This window comes from Phyllostomus discolor, chromosome 8 (assembly GCF_004126475.2).
Source record: "Phyllostomus discolor isolate MPI-MPIP mPhyDis1 chromosome 8, mPhyDis1.pri.v3, whole genome shotgun sequence".
In the NCBI taxonomy this organism is placed as follows: Eukaryota; Metazoa; Chordata; class Mammalia; order Chiroptera; family Phyllostomidae; genus Phyllostomus; species Phyllostomus discolor.
In genome coordinates, this window is record NC_040910.2 from 18,426,986 (window position 1) to 18,446,752 (window position 19,767).

Consider the following 19,767-nt stretch of genomic DNA (forward strand, 5'->3'; position numbering starts at 1 on the left):
ATTCTCCACCATTTGCTTTATTCCATCCTCCCTGGCCTCAATGTCAAATCTGCATCCTTTCCTGTCTGGAAGAGCTTCACCCTGACTCAGAACACACTGGTCCCTCCTCATCGGGACAGTGCAAGGGACTGTGTATCTATTCATGTGCGAATTATAACTGCCTAACAGATGATATGACTTCTGAAATTATCTCCTGAAACCATTTTGTTCTTTATTGTTTCTAACTATTACTCAGAATCTGGGTTGAAGATTCCATAATGGTCCAAAACTACCCTGGCTACTTTAAAGAATATCTTCATCAGGCTGAATGGATTTACTTTAGCCCTGGTACACAGCCCTCTGGAAAAAATGGTTTGATTTAAGGCCTTTCTTTATGGAAAATGAGCAAGAAAAATGCTTACTATCGAATGTCATGAATTTACTCTGCTAAAATCTGTAAAACTTCTGGCTCTTCAAAGTTTCTGTCATAAATAAGTTCCTTCTGGTTCCTAAATTATAGCATAATGGCTGACTGAACTATTTCCCTTAGCTCTGTTCCACACGTACGTAGTATGTCAGTTTTCTGAGGGCTAGAACAATAAAAAACGTTTCATCTACTAATAATATGCTGTGGGTATTTAATCAAATATCAATGATCAGCAGTACTGAAGGCAGTAAAAACCCACTAACTAAAAGCTCTAGAACTGTATCTTGCTCAGTCAGTCATTTGTAAAATGATGACCACCTAATTTTCTGAAAGATACTGTGAGTTGGTATTTATGTTGCCATGACTTAAATGAAGGCCAAAATACCACCAAAAAAAAAAATTAAATACAGATTGTCCACTTGAAGTAACACTCTATAGAAAGATAAAAAGAATAAATTATGAGCTACTGACTGTTAAGACTAAAAAGGACTGGGCCAACAGTTTCCAAACATCTGGATTTCAAGAACCAAGGAATTTTAGAAAGGGAGGGAGGGAGGAAAAGAAAGGAAGAAAGAGATATAGGATTACCAAATTATAATTTTGCATAGGAAATATCTACCATTTACTCACAGTATTTTGTAATAGAAATGACATTTTAATATGAAGAAGATAAAAGAAATTCTTGAGAGAAAGGAAAAGCCCATCACAAAAGAGGAAAGTTAGCAACCTCAGAACCGACACTATTTCAGCATGCCCCTTTGACCCCGTGACTCCCCAGCCTGCACAGACCCAGTATCGCCCTGGCTTCCTCACTTTGCTGTAGACGGGCAGAAACCCTGCTCGGGCTCCCGCTGCTTTAAGACTCATCTTGTCCAAACACTCCTTGATGCTTTCATTCTTTCTATGGCATCTTGGCTCTGACTGAGCACGTCCAATGATGGAGAATTTACCGCTGTCTGACACAGGCTCTTCTGAGAGCAATGAGGGCCAAACCTGACTTCCTTGCTCTGGCCCAGGCCCAAAGTACTACCAACGGGGCTTCCTTCTGACTACGGTCCAACTATGTGTGGACTGGGGAAACAGGATCATGAAAATATTTTGTTTTTACTGAAAAACAAAAAGGCACTTCTTTGATGAAGATAGATTAAGTAGCTTAAACTTTTGGGATGATTTCCCAGTCAGTGTTCTTCTGTACAAGACTTCAGTGTCTTATGAGGCCCTGCTGCAGTGGGTACCGACTGATTTCTCCATTGATTTCTGGGACATAACCATACCAGGCTACAAGGACCATGTGGAAAATCACCCTTTTACTAGGGCTACAAACGAAAACTCCAGTATTACTGAGATCTGATGTTATAAGGCCTAAGCATTAGGAACTCGTTTGGGGATTGTGGGGCTATCGAGCCAATAAGGTTTTCTTTATGTACCTAAACACCTTGCTGATAATGTATATTTGCCCTACTCACTGTCTCTAATCTCGTTCTTTAGATTTAGGGTATGAGACCTGTTCATTCCTAGCAAATGGTCAACAGGCCACCTAAATGTTTCACCCCTCAGTGAAAGACATTTCATAATTTATAGCTGCTAAATACAGGTATCAAACCAAACCAAACCAAAGCCACATTCTTACCTTGAAGGAAAGCTCATCTTCATTCTCCCCATGGAAATCATACAGGGCTTTGGCCTTCTTCCCCGCCTTCAGTGCTAAGGGAGACAGGCTTTTTGCCTCAGCTGTGAAAACACATGAAAAAATAAAAGACACTGGACTGAAACACAAACATTTTATGAAGCCCTCCTGTCATTCCCAGGACAGAATATTTTTTTCTTTTTTTTTTATTCTTTTTATTTTTTCCATTTAGTCCCTTTATACACTGCCCCCCGCCACCCCCAGGACAGAATACTTTCAATTAATTTTGAATTTATTTAACTTGCAAAGAGATTAAGGATGTTTTCTTAGCAGGAAAAAATTATAGAAAATGTATTGAGTAGACAAAATTGGCCATTACCAAGTGAAGACACTTTTATCTTTCTTCCCTATAACTCTTAACAAGGTATACGAGTATAAAGAAGAGAGTTTACAAAACTTTATGGATCAACCACCCTTCGAAATGTAGGCGAACAATTTAAACCGAGCATGGCCAGAGGGGAAAGAAATATGCGTGGGTGTGAAGTCTTGGGCTCCCGTGGGAGAGCAGGAGTCACCTGCTGCCGCTGTCACACCGGGGCAGGGCCGCACGAAGACTGCTGGGAAGATCCCCTCCCTGTCACGCAGTCTGCCCCTGTACCAGTCGCAGTCCAGGTGCTCGAGGACCAGGATCCGGTCTCCCCGCCTGAAGGGCAGGTCGTCACTGGTCTCCGCCGTGAAACTGTACAGAGCTTCACACCATTCTCCAGAGAGACCGTTATCCTGTTACAAGTCAGAAGTTTCATAAGAAATGTGAGATTTTATTTGAAATTGATTTCTACAAAGCTTAAAAAATGGTGGGAAAAAAGCTAAGGGGTCATAAGATTTGAAAGCCTGAAGCCTTCTTCAAATCACCCAATACTTTATGTTGCTATTAGTATTCAGAAATAAAAATTTCCAATAACTTTTTATCATAAAATATGATAATTTTTATGATGTGATACAATTAGTGGGTTTTCTGCTTTTAAGGATATATAATACTTCAGCAAAAATTTTTTTCTAGCCCTGACTGGTGTGGCTCAGTGGGCTGGGCATCAGTCTGCAAACTTAAAGGTCACCAGTTCGATTCCCAGTCAGGGTACATGCCTGGGTTGCTGGCCAGGTCACTGGCTGGGGACATTTGAGAGGCAACCAATTGATGTTTCTCTCACACATTGATGTTTCTCTCCCTGTCCTCTTCCCTCCCTTTCCATCTCATTAATAAATAAGCAAATAAATAAATAAGTCTTTAAAAATACATGTATTTAAAAAGAACTTTTTTCTAATTATGAACAGTAACATTAGTTATATGTTAAAAATTAGGTAAAAGCATACAATATTTATGTACAGTATTTATGACACTGAAAAATTCTAGTAAGGCATATCATTTCCAGTGAAATTCTTCTAAATTATGAAGGATCAGAATGGGCAGTCGGTCTTTACTTGATTCAGAATCCATCAGACTCCATGACATAGGACTTCATTGATTCACACTTCCAATTTTATGAGGCGCAGTTAGTTGTAAGGCTAGCAGAGTAACCACCCAAGCGTGGTTACTCTGTGGCTAGTATGATGGACTGCGCCGACAAGAATGCTTTTACCCCAGACGCATCAGAGGGGGGGTTTGCTCCGTGAAGAGGCATCTCTGTCGGGATGGGAGCCCTCTGTTAAGAAGCTCAAGCAGGGAGAAGAGAAGGCCTGGGTTCCAGACCCAGTTCTGCCTCTTCCTAGCTGACACGGGGCAGGATGCTTCTTTCCTCTAGGCCTCAGCTTCACCTCACTGTTGCCGTGGGGATTAAATGAGGACTCACGTAGAACACTTAACACAGTGCCAGGCACATCCTAAGTCCCCAACAACTGACAGCTTATAAAACAAAGGGAAAATCATGCAAACAAAACCCCCTAACCTGAGCCCTCTTGCTCCTGCATTACCATAGCCGGCCCTACATCTCTTGGCACTTGTCACTCCCCAAAACGTAGGCAACCATGTGCGCCATTTCCTTTTGGAGCGCTTCTGTCACTTCTTTTCCTACTTGACTTGATCCGTAGGTGGGGACCAAAGAATTGAGAGACACGCAATCCAATTACCAGTGACACTTTGGCAAACGATGATCCCATCAGGCCTCACACTTTTAACAATCACAAAAAAACAACAGAAGTCACCCACATTCCTATTCCATTTGAACACTTCTGAAGTCACATTATATAGTAAGTAAAAAAAATTTTAATCGGTTTTATTTGTGCATTCATTGGTTGATTCTGATATGTGCCCTGACCAGGGATTGAACCCACAATCCTGGCATATTAGGACGACACTCTAACTAACTGAGCTACCTGGCCAGAGCTAGTACATCAAAATCTTACTCATTTTTTCTGTCTCCCATTATAAAAATAATACAAATGATTCTAAATATTTGGTAAGTTTGGAAATGTATGAAGAAGTGAGAAAAAACCCCACCTACCTATAATCTTACCATGTAGGGGCAACTGAATATTAACAACTTAAATACATTTCCTTCTAGTCTTTTTATGCTGCATAATCAATTTCCTGTAACATTTTATTCCCATTACATTTATTTTATAAATCTAGCTTTTCATGGCCTCATAAGTTTCTACCAATAGTGATCATATTTAGGTTGTTTGCCATTTTTTCCCTATTATAATAACATGACTATGTTTGTGGCCTAAACCTTCTTTTTACCCTACTTATAGGGTAAAAAAATAATAATAATCATTTGTACTTTCTCATTTTTAACACTTATATAATTATTTGTTTAGTATTGAGTTGTATTGAATCTATGTTAATTAGATTAAGTTAAATGATATTTTATTGTTACTTTACAAGGCATTTTGATGACTAATAGGGTTAAATATTTTTAATATCAGCCACTTACACTATCTCTTTATCTATTAATTTTCCAACCATGTCTCTTTCCTTGTTTTCTATCAGGATTTACATGTCTTTCTAATCTAATTGTATGGGCTCTAGATGCAATATAGTTATTGACCCTCTAAGTACAGGGATGGGCAAACGCAGGTTTACAGTTGTAATATAAATAAATAATACAATAGTTAATAAATAATAATACAAGAATAAACTCTGCTTTTGTGCACTCACAACTGTAAACCTATAGCTGATCACCCCTGTATTCATTTCAAACATTTACTATATGAACTGAAAAATGACTTCACAACATTGTCTTTTGATAATTACAATTTTAATATTCCTCCCAGAGTTGAAACCTGGCTTTCAGTACAGTTAACTATTTAAACAGCCTACCTGAGAATTTGCTCCAGAATCTTCTTTTTTCATCCTCTGTGGTACCTTTGTGCCTACATTTTGAAAAAAAGTCAAAACTTCAGATAAACAGACCATACAGTGTTGGAGAAACACTGCAGGGGAGAGTGAAGAGTCTTCATGTCCCGGCTACCATCTAACCCTGAGCAGGCACCGCCCTCTCTGGCCCTTTTCCTTCACTGCAAAGTGAAGGCAGACACCGTTAATTACACTCTACAGCCCACTTCTGTTCAGAAGTCTATGATTCTTCATCTGCCATGTCTGACTTCAAGCCGTTGCTAATTACCTAGAACACCCACGCCAGGTCTCTGAGAGATTACCACCACAGTAGCTATGCCACACAAGTGACCGTTTAAAAATACCTTTTATAATAAGGCAATATGGATTATTATGCAGTTTAAGTATTACACTGTTATTTGGTTTATTTGAATTAGGGCAGAACACAATCACAGACAATATTCTCTACACTCACTTAAAGCATCTGTACCAGAGGTGGGGTGATCCTCGAGGAGCTCCACAAAGTTCAGGGGGAAAATCCCAGTTCTGTCTCGAAGCTCTCCTCTGGCCCATTCTTCACTCACATACTCTTTCAGAATAATAATGTCTCCCTCCGAGAAACTTAACTCATCCTTCTGGTCTCCAATATACTCAAACCGCGCAACACATCTTGGACCTCTGAACAGAGATTACATTTGTGGGTTAAACAAGAGAGTACTGATTTGTAAAATGCTTTAAAGCCTTCATTCAGTCTTTCAATAAATATTCTGTATTTACTATGAAATGAGGTATACTGGGCATAATGTAAACCTTTCCGTGAGAAAAAATAAGCTACATTTCTGTAGCTTAGGCTACAGACAGGCCTTACTTTTTAGATATGAACCTTAGATATGAACCTTTTTAGATATGAATCAGAAAGGCTACAGGCAATGTGGGAGACATGCCGAAGTCCCTAAGCTGGCGGTCAGCTGCCACTGCCATGGCCCATGATCACTTTTGCTGCATCACAGACTCTCCCCAGTCATCGTGTCTTTGTATTCTTGGACCATGGTAAATCCCATGGCTCAGCCGGAACCCCGAGTTTGGGAGTGCTAACCCTGAGAATCTCAGGGCACGACATCTGAGTTTTGCGACAGAATGCAGTAGGCATCGGCTGGGCAGAGTCGATGCTCGGTATATGTTTGTTGAATGAATCATCTTGCTACAGATGAATGGTCTTCAAAGCTAGGTTTGAAGAAAACAGAAACTCATCACACTATCACACTTAATCTCATACCTAACACTGTTGTTTTAAAAACAATCTTTTTATCGCCTTTAAAAAGCCTTCATTTCTGAGAATTACAATTGAACAATCCTTCAATGAGCTGCAATTTTGCTTTACAAGAAGATAAAGGCAGACATAAACCTGTGTCTCTAGAAGGCATGATTTAACACCAAACCTTCTGTTTGGGGCTTTAGAAAGGAAATTTCAATAGCAACAGGCCAAGGAGATGCAACCGCCTGAGGAAAAAAGGTTGGCACTGGCTCCAGTGAAACACTGATTTAGGTCAGAGTCTGAGGCCGATTTAAGAATGGATCTGCCCTGGCTGGCGTAGCTCAGTGGATTGAGCTCGGGCTACGAACCAAAGTGTCACAGGTTTGATTCCCAGTCAGGGCACATCCCTGGGTTGCAGGCCATGCCCCCCCCAGCAACCACACATTGATGTTTCTCTCTCTCTCTCTTTCTCCCTCCCTTCCCTCTCTAAAAGTGAGTAAATAAAATCTTTAAAAAAAAAAAAAAAAAGAATGGATCTATGGCTGTGAAAGCCCACTGCGACTTCAATCTGCTGACACATTAAACACAGCTTAGAAACAGGAGAAAAACTGAACCCGAAGTAGAATTCAACTACTGTGGCATCAGAAGTTTTCTTGTTTGTGGTAACCTTTGCATTTATTTTCTAAAGTCCTCTGGGAGCATCTCCTTATGTCTGACCTATTCAAAGACAGGTTTACAGTCTTTAGCAGGTAGTGAATTCTACTATTTTGCTCATTTAACTGGGAGATAAAGTTGCATTGTGGCAGTGTTTTAATCACAGAGGAGTTACAGTGATGCATAAAAGGATACATAAATTCATGAAAAGGTCTTCAGACATAAAGGGAGACCCCTCCAACTTAACTCTTCCTTCATTTGCTTCTAGTTTCTCTTAAAAACAAAACAATACACAATGCCCAGCAGTTTTTGTAGGGTTCACAGTTTTGGACAAAAGTTCTGAACCTTCTAAAAATGTGTTGATAGAGCCCTGGTTGGTGTGGCTCAGTGGATAGAGCGTGGGCTGCGAACCAAAGGGTTGCCGGTTCGATTCCCAGTCTGGGCGCATTCCTGGGTTGTGGGCCAGGTCCCAGTAGGGGCAGTGTGAGAGGCAATCACACATTGATGTTTGTCTCCCTCCCTTTCTCCTGCCCTTCCCCTCTCTAAAAATAAATAAATAAAATCTTTTAAAAAATAAAAATGTGTTGACAGATAAATACCAAAAGCCCCAAATACAATGCACAGGACGCCAACACCAGCTCTGCTTAAGCTGAGGCCAGGCGGTGGGAAGCACCAAGGCAGCCTCTCTGCTGCTATCGCTGGCTGTTCCGTATCTGCACGAGGAGTTGCTTAGGTCAGCTGGCGTCAGCATACTGAACCTTCATTAGCGTTTTAATCCACTATGGCTTTTAAATGAGTTTTCCTCATAATTAAAAAGGAACACTGGAAATCAATAATCATACATCTGAAGTGTTTAGGCTCAGTATTATGATATAAATGCTCACCTCCTTTGCATTTGGTACAAAAGAACGCAAATAAAACTTACTTATTAACACAGTGAGATGAAACTGATTCTCTTTTCCTATTTCCTCCTTCTGGAACATCAACCTAGTAAAGACAAATCAAGACAACAATTGTATTTTTTCAGATTTCAGTAAGAGGAATTCAAGGCTAGGTAATTAGGAAATACATGATCAAAATTAACCATTTTAGATGGGTGTTTTACTGATTAAGTGGTACCATAGGTGCTAAAGGTAAGAAATTCAGAATTGGGGTTTTGAAAAATATATATATATATCCTATGATGCAGCCTTCTTTGAATAGCGAATCAATCCTTTTCTTATTTGCTGGAATAAGCACATTAATATCATTACAGCTGACCGAGTTTTCTCTTTCCCACGTCCTCCAAGTTAAGGACGCCAGATGGGGAGGACTGGGGATAGAGACTAGGCATCAGCCATCTGGGCCCCCGTACCACACCTACTCAAAGAGTGGGTAGGATTCCGCAATACTTTCCTGAGCCCCAATTAAAACATTTTAACCAAACTCGTGGATTCTCTCCGTTTTCATAACTCCGGAACATTTTTCCCCCATCAGTGCAAAAAGGGAAGGAAAAAAGGAATTGGTACTCAGTGAGCACCTACTAAGTGGCAAGCACTTTACTTAATACCTCACTTACAAGGCTCAGTGAAGCTAGGCTGTAATAAAATATTTGACCGTAATGCATTCAGTCTCAAAACTACTGAAGGCTTTGAGGTCTATATTAAAATAAGTCAGTGCCCTTCTTGATGAATTTTAGAAGCTCAAAGTTTCAAAATAATTTTTTAAACTTACAGGCTTAGAAATAATACTTAAACCAATAATGTGGCAGATTCAGTGTAATTGATTTCAGTGAGGTAATTGTGCTTCTAAAGTACTGCTACACTGGGCGGAAGAAAAATGAGGAAGAGTGCTAAAGCTAACATCATCCTTAATATTAATTTAGAGAATGTGGTGGGATTGTTCCAAAGAATCAGGGAATATATATACTAGACAATGTTTAAGGCCCATAGTTTTAATTCAAGAGACTCCAACTCATCTATATTGGAAAAATACAGGTTCTGTGTTATATTAGTTTTCTAAGTCTCTGTAATGAAATATTAGTTGCTTCCCCCGCAATAGCTATTAATGCCCAACCACTTAGCTAGTTTTATCGATAGTTTCCAATGCCAGTAAGTTATGTCTGAGGCTGAGTCACACCCTTCCTATTGTCACAAAGGGGCAGTCTGAGTTCTTCCCCACGTTTCCCAGCCACTGGGCTCAGCCATACAGGTGTGCTTTTACAAGTCAGGCTGCGAAGGTGTATACAATTCTGACAATTTAATATAACTCTTCCCAATCAGACTTGAAATTTTCATGTAAAAGACCATTAACGAGCCACTACCTCCAATGAAAGTACTTTAGTATTCACAAATCTAGTTTTCTAAGAGGTGGAAATATAATAAATGGAACGGCAAGAATGAAAGAAACCAAAAATAAAATGTACTTAATAGGAAAGAGGCAATTCCTTCAAGATAATCTTGTACTTTTTGAGTGTTGTCTACGAAATGTTTCAAAGAATTAATATATGTTCCTAAGTGCTTACCAACCCTCCAAGAATAGCTGACTCACCAGTTGACTTTTAGAATTTTTTCACCTTAGGGTTTCAGACAGCATTTAGGAATTAGGTGCTAATGCCCCATCATATATTACCAACTAACCATTATCTAGTTAAACAAGCCTTCATTTATCGAATTTTTCAAACACCAAAAGAATCAATGGAAGACAGAGAACTAGAGCTCAAAAATCTAGGCTTCTGGTTACTTTTTCCAAACTGCAAGTTATACAACACATAAGACCAATTTAACCAAGCATGATCCACTTACGATTACTTTCACGTAGTTGGCAGGAAATACCCCAGTCTGGTTTCTACATTTCCCTCTGTACCAATCTGTATCTATTTTTTCCAGAAGATAAACAATTTCTCCAGGAGTGAGACTCAAATCATCGACTTGCTCTGTAAAATAGAATTACAATTATGTATGATAAGATATTCTGTTTGCAGATTTGATTAAAGCAGAGCACAAAGTATTATTTAGTCTGTCCACCGAGGCAGTATGTTCTACTGATTCTGTGGACAAATTATACTAATCAAATCAACGTAAAATACATCTTTTAAAAAAGTATTGCTGTTATGAGCTTCCTCTTTTTTAAAAAGATATTTATTTATTTACTTATTTATTTAGAGGGAAAAGGATGGAGAAAAACATCATTGTGTGATAGATACATCAATCGGTCGCCTCTCACACACTCCCAACTGGGAGCCTGGACTGCAACCTGGGCATGTGCCCTGACTGGGAATTGAACTGGCAATCTTCTGGTTCCCAGGCTAGCACTCTAACCACTGAGCCACACCAGCCAGGGCATGAGCTTCCTCTTTAAAGATCAAATTAGATACATTTAGCCCTGACTAGTGTGGCTCAGTGAGCTGGGTGTGGTCTTGCAAAGTGAAGGGTCATAGGTTTGGTAAAGAAACTAACAACTGCTTGTTAATAAGAAAAGGTCACTCACTCTTCAACTGTCCCATCTCCTCCAACTGTCCCAGTTAGGGGCATGAGAGAGGCAAGGGATCGATGTTTCTCTCGCATACTGATGTTTCTCTCCCTCTTTCTCCCTCCCTTCCCTTCTCTCTAAAAATAAATAAATAAAATATTTAAAATATGAAGTTATAAATAAATCAGAAGCTTACCTGTAGCTCTGGATATAAAAAGTATTTAAAACTTGATTTTAAAAAATTTTATTTTCATCTCACAATTGGTACTCACTGTGTTGAAAGCATTAAAATGTTTGTGACTGCTAGGTAACTTGCTATGTGTTCATATGTATGGGAAATGCCCTCTCTTTCTCTCTCATGGGGAGTTTCAAAAGAAAGGGTATACAGCTAAGCTTCCTGGAATGCTTGGGATCAATCGGTGATTGCTGAAGGCAGGTGATTGATAAGATGACCTCTCCAGTCTAGGACTCTGTTGCACAGAGAATGAAGAGAGACATCCTCAGAGATTAACCCAAGGAGGCCATCTGCTCCTGGGTCCTAAGGGCTCTACCACGTTACTGTTTCTGTCCTTACCTGCTTGGAAATCATGAAGAACAACGGCGTGAGGAGCGCTATTGTCCACAGGCTTCTGAGGGTGGCTTGCATCCTTAGGGGGAAAACAGGGCTGTGAATGATATGCAGGATGGATGCAGGATTTACATTCACTCTTGGACCCATTTCTTTTCCTCATTAGAGTCCTCCTGACATTATGGGTACAAGATGCAAAACACAGAGTTGAGCCAAATAAAAGAATCAATATCACGTTGAAAAGGCATGTGTCCTTGCCAAGGGAGGCCAGAAATAACTCTCAATTATAATATCCTCCAGCATTTTTTTAACAGAGTAGAGCAAAAGGGCATTATTGAAATTTCTTTTTCCCACCAGAATCTATTTTACCCCCAAGCAGTGGTTTTTGGCCTCTTTACCTATCAAGGGTAGTTTTCTCCTAAAACTGTGAAGAGGAATAAATCTTAAGAACAGAGCCTTAAAATTAAAAGTTGCATCTTCATTAGGATGGGAAAAGAAGGAAGTTCTGTAATTGATGGCTCTTGCCTTTCATAATGAAATGAGCTAATGACTTCCACAAAAGTATAATTCACAAAAGTAAAATCCATTTCATTTATTACCACTTAACTGAATGTTTTCTCTAATTGAAAAGCCAACACTACCTCCTTTGCCTGGCCTGAAATTTCTATTTAATCTGAATGGTTTATTCAACGGCAATTCCAAGTAAATTAGCAGAGAGAATTCAATATTCTCTAACCATCTAGCCAACTGCCATACATCGACTAGAGGAGATGGGACAGTTGAAGAGTGAGTGACCTTTTCTTATTAACAAGCAGTTGTTAGTTTCTTTACATAGACGGAGGCTAATATTCTATCATCATCATCATCATCATCATCAAATCTGACTGAAGGATATCATTTGGAGTTATAATTTTAAAACTCTTCAACACTGGCAAACCAGTGAAGTAAATGTAGGCAGATTTGTGTGTGATTCGTCTTGTCTCTTCCTTCACCTTTTTCAATGACTCTGTTCCCCTTAGGGGTGTCCCCACACTTCTATCCTCTGCCCCTCCCCTGGTCATGATGTGCCCGGCTGATCAGATGGCACTGTGGACAATGGCCCACTGTCTCCATTTCTACCCTACGGCATCTCTGCTCAGACAGAGATCAGACTTTTCTGGATCTCACCTGCTTTTTCAACCAAAATGCACCTGAGGAGGCATGCTGCCTTCTCTCAAGTTGGGGAAACTGAAATACCAATTTGGGCCGAGTGAGTGATGGCTAATAGCAGTTCATTATATGAGCTTACCAATGTAACACTGACATTGTCTTAGGGACTGCTCAGCACTTTCCCCGAATGAATGAACATCACGGGAATTTCAGGGATTGTACAAAAGAATTATAAGATATTTTAAGTCTGAAGGGGCTTTTAAAAATTATTATTTACATAATTTATTATATGGATTTCATTTTTTTCTGATTTACATCTGTGGAAAAGGATTGACTATTCATTGTGTTTGACTAACATCCAGTCAAGATAGTGGTGTAAGTAAACTCAGTACTCATATCCTCCCGCAGCCACATCAAAAATGACAACTGAACTATAGAACAACCATCATTCAGAATAACCAGAAATCTAGCTGAACAGAAGTCCTGCAACTAAGGGTACAAAGAAGTCATATTTAGGCTGGTAGGAGGGACAGAGACAGGGAACAAGCAGACCTCACACCCATGTGTGGCGGATTAAAATCAGGAAGGGTGTCTAGGCTGTGGAGGTCCCGCTGAGGAATGAGGGGTTCCAGCCCCACAACAGGCCCCCTAGCCCAAGGCTCCAGTGCAAGGAAGAGAAATCCCCATAACATCTGGATGTGAAACCCAGCAGGGATCTAGGCTGAGGGAGACAGAGGGCTGCTGGAGTCTCAGGCAGTTCCTCTTAAAGGGCCCATACACTGACTTCCTCGGACCCATTCACTCTGAGCTCCAGTGCTGGGGCAGCAGCTTGAAAGGCACCAGGAATATACAGGGAGAAACCAAATTGTCTGGCATCAGGGCAACAGCTGGAGCAGCAGCTTGCTCCCAGAGTGAAATGCTGGCAGTGGCCACCTGTGCTTTTGCTGAGCCCTCCCCACAGAGCAGGCAGGTGGACACCACATCTGAGTCTCCATCAGCCTGGCTCACACTGTCTGCCCTGCCCTGGTGATTCCCTGAGGCCCTGTCCCACCTAACATCTGGACCTACTCGAGCTGTTTCCAGTGGCTTTTCCATACAAATGGCCTCTTTTCAGACTTTCCTAAAACCTCCTGAACAAACCTGGGAACGTGGAAGAGGTGGGGTGATACCTTGTGCCTCCCAATTAGCTTCCCTCTCTGCATGGATAACCCTGGCAATGCTGCTCATCAACCTGGCCTGGTGGGTGAAGGGCAATAAGAAAACGCCAAATAGGGTTGGCTACAAGGGGTCGGTGCAACTCAGACCACACCATTAGGGTGGATATCTGGTAGGCAAATCTAATATATTTCACAACAGTTTTTAATATGATTCTAAGTGCTCAAACAAATGGGTAATAAGAATAGCTAATATTCATTGTTCACTCACCGTGCTACTCGCTGTGTTAAACACCTTATGTGTGTTAATTAGCTCATTTAATTTTTTAAACATCTTTTGATAACAATTCACATATCATAAAATTCACCGATTTACAGTATACACAGTTTTACTATATTCACAGAATTGTGCAAGCGTCCCCACAATCTGTTTAAAACGTTTTTTTATCACTTCCCCAAGAAACCCACCCATTAGCAGTCCCTTTCCATTTACCCCCATTCTCCCCACCCACTCCCCCCAGCCCTAGGCCACCACCAATCTACTTTCTGGATTTACCTGTGCTGGACTTTTATATAAATGGAACACATAATATGTCAATTCTGTAAACTTTGTGAGCAATTATCACACCTATTTCACACATTTAAAAAATGTAGTTTAGAGATAGCTACCTAAGGTGGTGGAAGGTGAGCCGAAAACCATCTCCCTGAAGCCGAGACCCGTGCTTGACCCCGGCGACAATCTCCCACTTTCCCCAAAATATGCAGATTCAACCTCAACTGATAGCATGTTATATTTTGTTTACTAAGATAGGGGTTAAGTATAACACGTTTCTGGAAATCTTTACCTTAAAACCAGGCTTTGAATAGCTAAGATTTATGATCTAAAAACTGTGAGGCTAGCCATGAACCCAGAGGCCAAACACAGGCTGCATTTCAGTATCACCCGTAGTTGGCCATGGGAGGCAACTGCAAATCTATGGCACAAGACGAGTACGTCACTTTTAATGTGGATGAGAAAACTGGACTGTTTTTAAAAAACTTCCCATCTTTTTAGCTTCTGTTTTGCATAAAGAAAAGCCTTCTGGCAGCCCAAGTTCCACAATTCCCCCTCGGGGTGTTCTGAGAGAAGACGGGCTGTTGCGAGGACGGACACCGCTGCATCGAGACCAAGAGGGGACGAGTGACAGGAGGACGTCCCCGCGTGAACCAAACTTAGGATTTTCCCGGCATCCCAGCTGCAGCTAGCTGAACATGCACCTTCTCCGCTCTCTAATGCACAAATCTTTAGTTTCTCAGCAAACTTCCAAAGATAAGGTGCCTTCTAGAAAGAAAGATTTGGACCAGATTATGAAAACTAGGATGAACGGGAAACTAAATACTTCACTTGGATTACACGTTTGTGGGTGCTGTGTTTCATGTTTGCTACATTAACCGTGAAAATTTAACTGGCTAACTAAAAGCTCTTTTCAAACATACGCCTCTAGTTCGACGGCATTTTTCTTGATAAACAAACAACCTTCGATGAGCACGGCATTCTCCCTGGATCCACAAATTTGTTAGGCCTAAATTGTAACTTCAGGTTGTTGGGTTCCACTTCATTATTTTATGAGCTGTCATCAGAGAAACGAGGTTTACACAAAGCTTAAATCTTAAAGGGAAGTGCTTTTTTTTTTTTAATCTCAGACTGAGCATTTATAAGGGCCCCTTTAAAATAATTATCCATTCTGCCAGGAAACTAATCTCTGGCACTTTAGTAAACATCTTCGCATTATTTTTAAAATACGTGCCTCTCGCAGTCGAACAGTAATGACCGAGTGCTCTGGCTGCCGTGGGTCGGCACGCCGTGCAGGAGGCAGAACACGTGGCAGTCGCTGTGTACCAAGGTGATTAGTAAGGCAGCGGCAGGTCTCTTAGAAGTAATTTATTCTTAAAATGGAATAAAATGCTACCATAATTTTTACTCTGGTTAAGGAATTCTCATAAAAACCTGAGGATGAGATGTAATTAATAGTTCCGTGAAATGAGCTGCCACGGGTGATGGGAGGGCCGTACAATATTAATCCCTTACGTTTGGTCTGCTCCTAAGATGTTCATCAAGTGGGGTGATAATCTTCATCTGAGACAGGTGAACTCTACCAGTGTCTTCTCCCTTTTGGCATTCGAAGTAATTATTTTCTGCCTGCTTCAGCATCACAAGTACATCCCCACGCTGTAAGGTAAAACACCACTCTCTGAAGCAATTATTATTTAATAAAACATTATTACTTTTCCCACATTTTAATCTTTGGAGCCTCAGGCATTTAATAACGCAGCAACAGAGGCTGGTGACTCTTTTACATCTGCCAGGAAAGAAAGAGCTGTGCTGTACCTTACAAGAGAGTTCTCCGGGGTTTTGCGGGACGATGTCTTCATTGGCAATTCCATGAGGCACTGACAGCTTAAATGTAAACCAATAAAAGGATTAGTCACAATCAAATCACCTCCTCATAAACCGCTGGTCGTCTGGGGATCTGACAGATGTGCCTGAAGAAGTACAACAAGATTTTCTCCAGGAAAATCTTTACCTGGCTTCCTTGTGCTCTGGGTCTAGTGGGGCCTGCCATTTCTCACAGAGACCGAGTCCTTGGGGTGTGGCCCTGAGCCCGCAGCAGCCAAATGTGGCCTCAAGTTCTCTGTAACCACCAGGACCAGGACATCCTATGCTATAGGAGAAGGGCCACCAAGTCCTCTGGGTATCTGAAGGGTAGTCAGCACGGGACCTCACAGCCTGTCGAAGGCCACCTTTGAGTTGGGGTTCTCCATGACTATTGTCTTCTGAAGGCTGATGGGGGACTGGCACCTCCTCTATAGTGCTTGGCTGACTGCTTGCATTTGCCTTGAATCTCACCTTCGAGAGCCTCTCTGCTGCCAAGCATCTACTTTAGCCCGCGTTACCGCCCGACCCCAGTCACCTTCCTAGTCCACAAGGCTCTGTCTGATCTCGGAATGGTTTTTACATCTGTACTGCATCCTGGCCAGGGGACTCTGTTCCCCGCCTTGGTCAATTCTGGCTGATGAGTACAGGTCAAAGAGCCTTTTTGACATAAAGGCACACCCAAGAAGATGTGACCGTACAAGCTCACTTCCAACAAGGGAAGAGAGCCTGCTTGGGCCCTTCCATCACTCAGGAGCCACCATGCAGAGTGCAAGGGGTGGGTGGTGGCACTTCCCAGCGTTCCTGTCGGAGTCCCAGAGCCCCCACCATACCCAGGTCCCTGGTTAGCAATTTAACGATGGGATAGCTTTGGAAAAATGGGAATTTAAAAAAATTATTTCATAATGAGACATACTACTGCAATATACCATTATTTTAGATTTACTGAGTTCTTCAAGTGCTTTATTGACATTGCACAGCTATGCTGGGAACCATAAGCAAAATTTCGTTTCTCCTGAGTGAGGCTCTTCATGGAATGGTTGATCCAAGTACACACTTCACAACTAGCAACGCTATTTTCTTTTCTTTTTTTTTAGTAACACTATTTTCATAGTATGGCTTAATGGATAAGAGCAGGGGCTCAGCATCAGTCGATCTGTGTTCAAAAGCTGGCCCCACCATGAACTAGCTTTGTGACCCTGGACAAGATACTGAATGGCTCTGTGTATCACTTCCCTCGTCCGTATAATAACCATAGTAATAGTATCTACCTCACAGGGCTGGTGTGAGGAATAAATGATATTTGGCCCATAATTCGTACTCAACACATCAGCTACTATTTTTATTTATTTATTATCTATTTATTTATTCTCTATTTTTAAGTCACCTAACCCAAAAATGATCCCCGGGTTTTAGCAGTTAAAACTTTCATCAGTTGAAATGAATATGGTTATATATGAATACACTATCTCTTTCTTATCTGTCTATGGAGGATTCTGAAAAATCCCAATGGCTGAAAGCAAAAATGATTTCTGGCTCAATGATGGAAATGTAGCACAACATAAAATTATTAGCTGCTGTTTTTGGTAAAAGCTACTGTCATACATTTGTTTAAAAAGGACAAATGGTTCTGATATCCTTATCTTTATTTGTTCTAGATTTTATCAGGTCACCCTGACCACGGTGAATAGAGGACATCAACTTTGTTTTTAAGTATGGGAAATGACCTGAAGGTCATGTGATGAGAGCAAACATTCATAAGAGAATAAAATCAATAACTCAACTATCTCAATTATTGATGAAAACTTCTAACTGATAACTATTAAATGGACCATGATAATTAGGTTGATAAAAGTTGGAAAATCAGGGGAAAACCATCCATCTAAATAAGACATTTCTATTTTAAATTTTATTCTGTGGGCAAGGGATATTTAAAATCTGCCCGAGTCACTCCCATCAAGTCTAATCTACTGGGTCAGGTTTTCCAGAGCTTCTGTTTGGTCAACCCCTGTCTGCACCACTTCCTCTTCCTGTACTTCTCCTGGTGATGACACCAGCTTTAAAGACCCACGTTAATTAAGACCTAATTAAGAGTGCTTATGTAAAGCACTCTTAGGGCCAAGGGTTAAGCCCACATTTGCCTCATCATCTTCTTTTAAGGAATACTGGATCTTATACATTACTTTAGGATGAATCTCTTGACCACAGGCATCTTTAAAAGCAAAACTTACCATGTATTTCCTGTAGAGAGGGTGTCCTGGTTTAGGGCGAGGGGGGAGCACTGGATCTTGACTTTTAAAAACTTGACTCTTGGCTTTGGAGAGTCTGGACACCAAGTTATTTTGTTTCTTCTGAAGATCCATGTCAGAAGAAGACCGATTAAAAGGCAGTTTTTTATTTGATGTTCTGGTTGCAGACAGTCTGGGGGGAGGTGGTCTTTCAGGGGGCGCCTTGGGGGGAGGCTGCCGAGCTGGTGTGACTTTTCCATTTACAGGTCTGAAAGGCAATGTGGGAGCTGTGAGCCAGTGTTTGATCAGTATTAGGTTCTGCTTTGTCCTCCCTCAACACACACATGCATGCGTGCGCGCACACACACACACACACACCCCACAAAGAGACAGAGCTAGGGTATTACTAGGGTAATACAATTACCTAAACATGCAGGGTATGCTATTTCTGAGCACATGGCTGCTGCATCAAACACTGTATGATTGGAGGAAATGCCATGATGTTCTGGCTTCCTCTTATCTTGCACTAGAGATTCATTAGTTCAACACAAACAAGCATTTACTATCACGAGCTCTCCAAGGCCCCATTTGTTCTTAAACATGCCATGACAGTTTCAGGAAACTAAGCACTTTCCACCAAAGTCTGAGATAAAAAGCTTGTAATGAGATACCAGGTTTATGTCATGTAGTCGATTCCATGATTAGAAAAGGAACTTCAAACTCTCCTAATATTCATGTTATAGGAATTATTATTCCAACTCCAGTTGAGATTAATATAAAGAAAGTTGTTTTGAAAATGAGATAGGACAATCGTCCATTACTTTGAAAGCCTTCCCTGAACCCCAATGACAAACATAATAATTTCCAACATGTATCTTCTGACAGCATCACAGCTTTTTGTTCAAACAGCCCTGGAACTCAGGAAGGCAGGTCAACACTGAGCTCACAAAGCCTGTCTCCCTTTGGAAATGCCCAAACCAGGCTGGTTTCTGGAAGCGAGGAGTGTGTGAGGGTGTGAGGGCGAGAGTGAGAGTGCATGAGTGTGTGCATGTGTGTGTTCATTCCAGAAGCGGAGCTGTTTTAAGTTCAGAAAGGAGTCTTGTTCATTTGAAAGTAACAGAGATCCACGTTTGAGTTCTGTGAGTTTTTGGACTGTGTTAAAAGAAAGAAGAAGTAGAGATTCCTACAGCCTGCTGTCAGAAGCAGACTGCAGGCTAGTGGCCTGGGTGAATTCATGAGTTTAATGTATCTCTAAAAGATCTAAGGCCAATGGCACTCAGCTCTGATGGGAGAAAGGAGAGTCCAGTCTCGGAGTCACTAACTGCGCTCCAGCTAACTTTTTAAAAGCTTTCCCACACTTACCTTGGGGGCAGCCTTGGGGGTCCTCGCACAGAAGCACCTGTGTGACCAGCCTGGTCGGATTCCTGCAAGTATCAGAACGTTTTTTAGTTATGGTTTATCTGAAATAAGACCTTGTCAAGAGGAATTGTGGACAACTTCTTGGCTGGATCTATAAATGAAAATGTAGCTGA

The 19,767-nt window shown here is 41.1% G+C and overlaps 1 protein-coding gene across 9 annotated transcripts in view; it reads right to left on the reverse strand.

The window, feature by feature from the left end:
• Positions 1 to 19,767, reverse strand: part of SH3D19 (SH3 domain containing 19) — a 150,718-nt gene that overhangs the window by 2,900 nt on the left and 128,051 nt on the right. For 5 of the 9 annotated variants that reach the window (XM_036031888.1, XM_036031887.1, XM_036031892.1 and 2 more), the window contains 11 exons: positions 19,598 to 19,659; positions 18,239 to 18,503; positions 15,963 to 16,031; positions 15,663 to 15,803; positions 11,298 to 11,388; positions 10,057 to 10,187; positions 8,199 to 8,260; positions 5,840 to 6,042; positions 5,350 to 5,402; positions 2,609 to 2,813; positions 2,037 to 2,137 (listed from right to left, as the gene is read on the reverse strand). In XM_036031888.1, coding sequence (XP_035887781.1) covers positions 2,037 to 2,137; positions 2,609 to 2,813; positions 5,350 to 5,402; positions 5,840 to 6,042; positions 8,199 to 8,260; positions 10,057 to 10,187; positions 11,298 to 11,388; positions 15,663 to 15,803; positions 15,963 to 16,031; positions 18,239 to 18,503; positions 19,598 to 19,659 — 1,383 coding nt within the window. The remainder of the gene's footprint in view (positions 1 to 2,036; positions 2,138 to 2,608; positions 2,814 to 5,349; positions 5,403 to 5,839; positions 6,043 to 8,198; positions 8,261 to 10,056; positions 10,188 to 11,297; positions 11,389 to 15,662; positions 15,804 to 15,962; positions 16,032 to 18,238; positions 18,504 to 19,597; positions 19,660 to 19,767) is intronic. The other 4 variants (XM_036031890.1, XM_036031889.1, XM_036031894.1 and 1 more) reach the window with 1 other exon arrangement.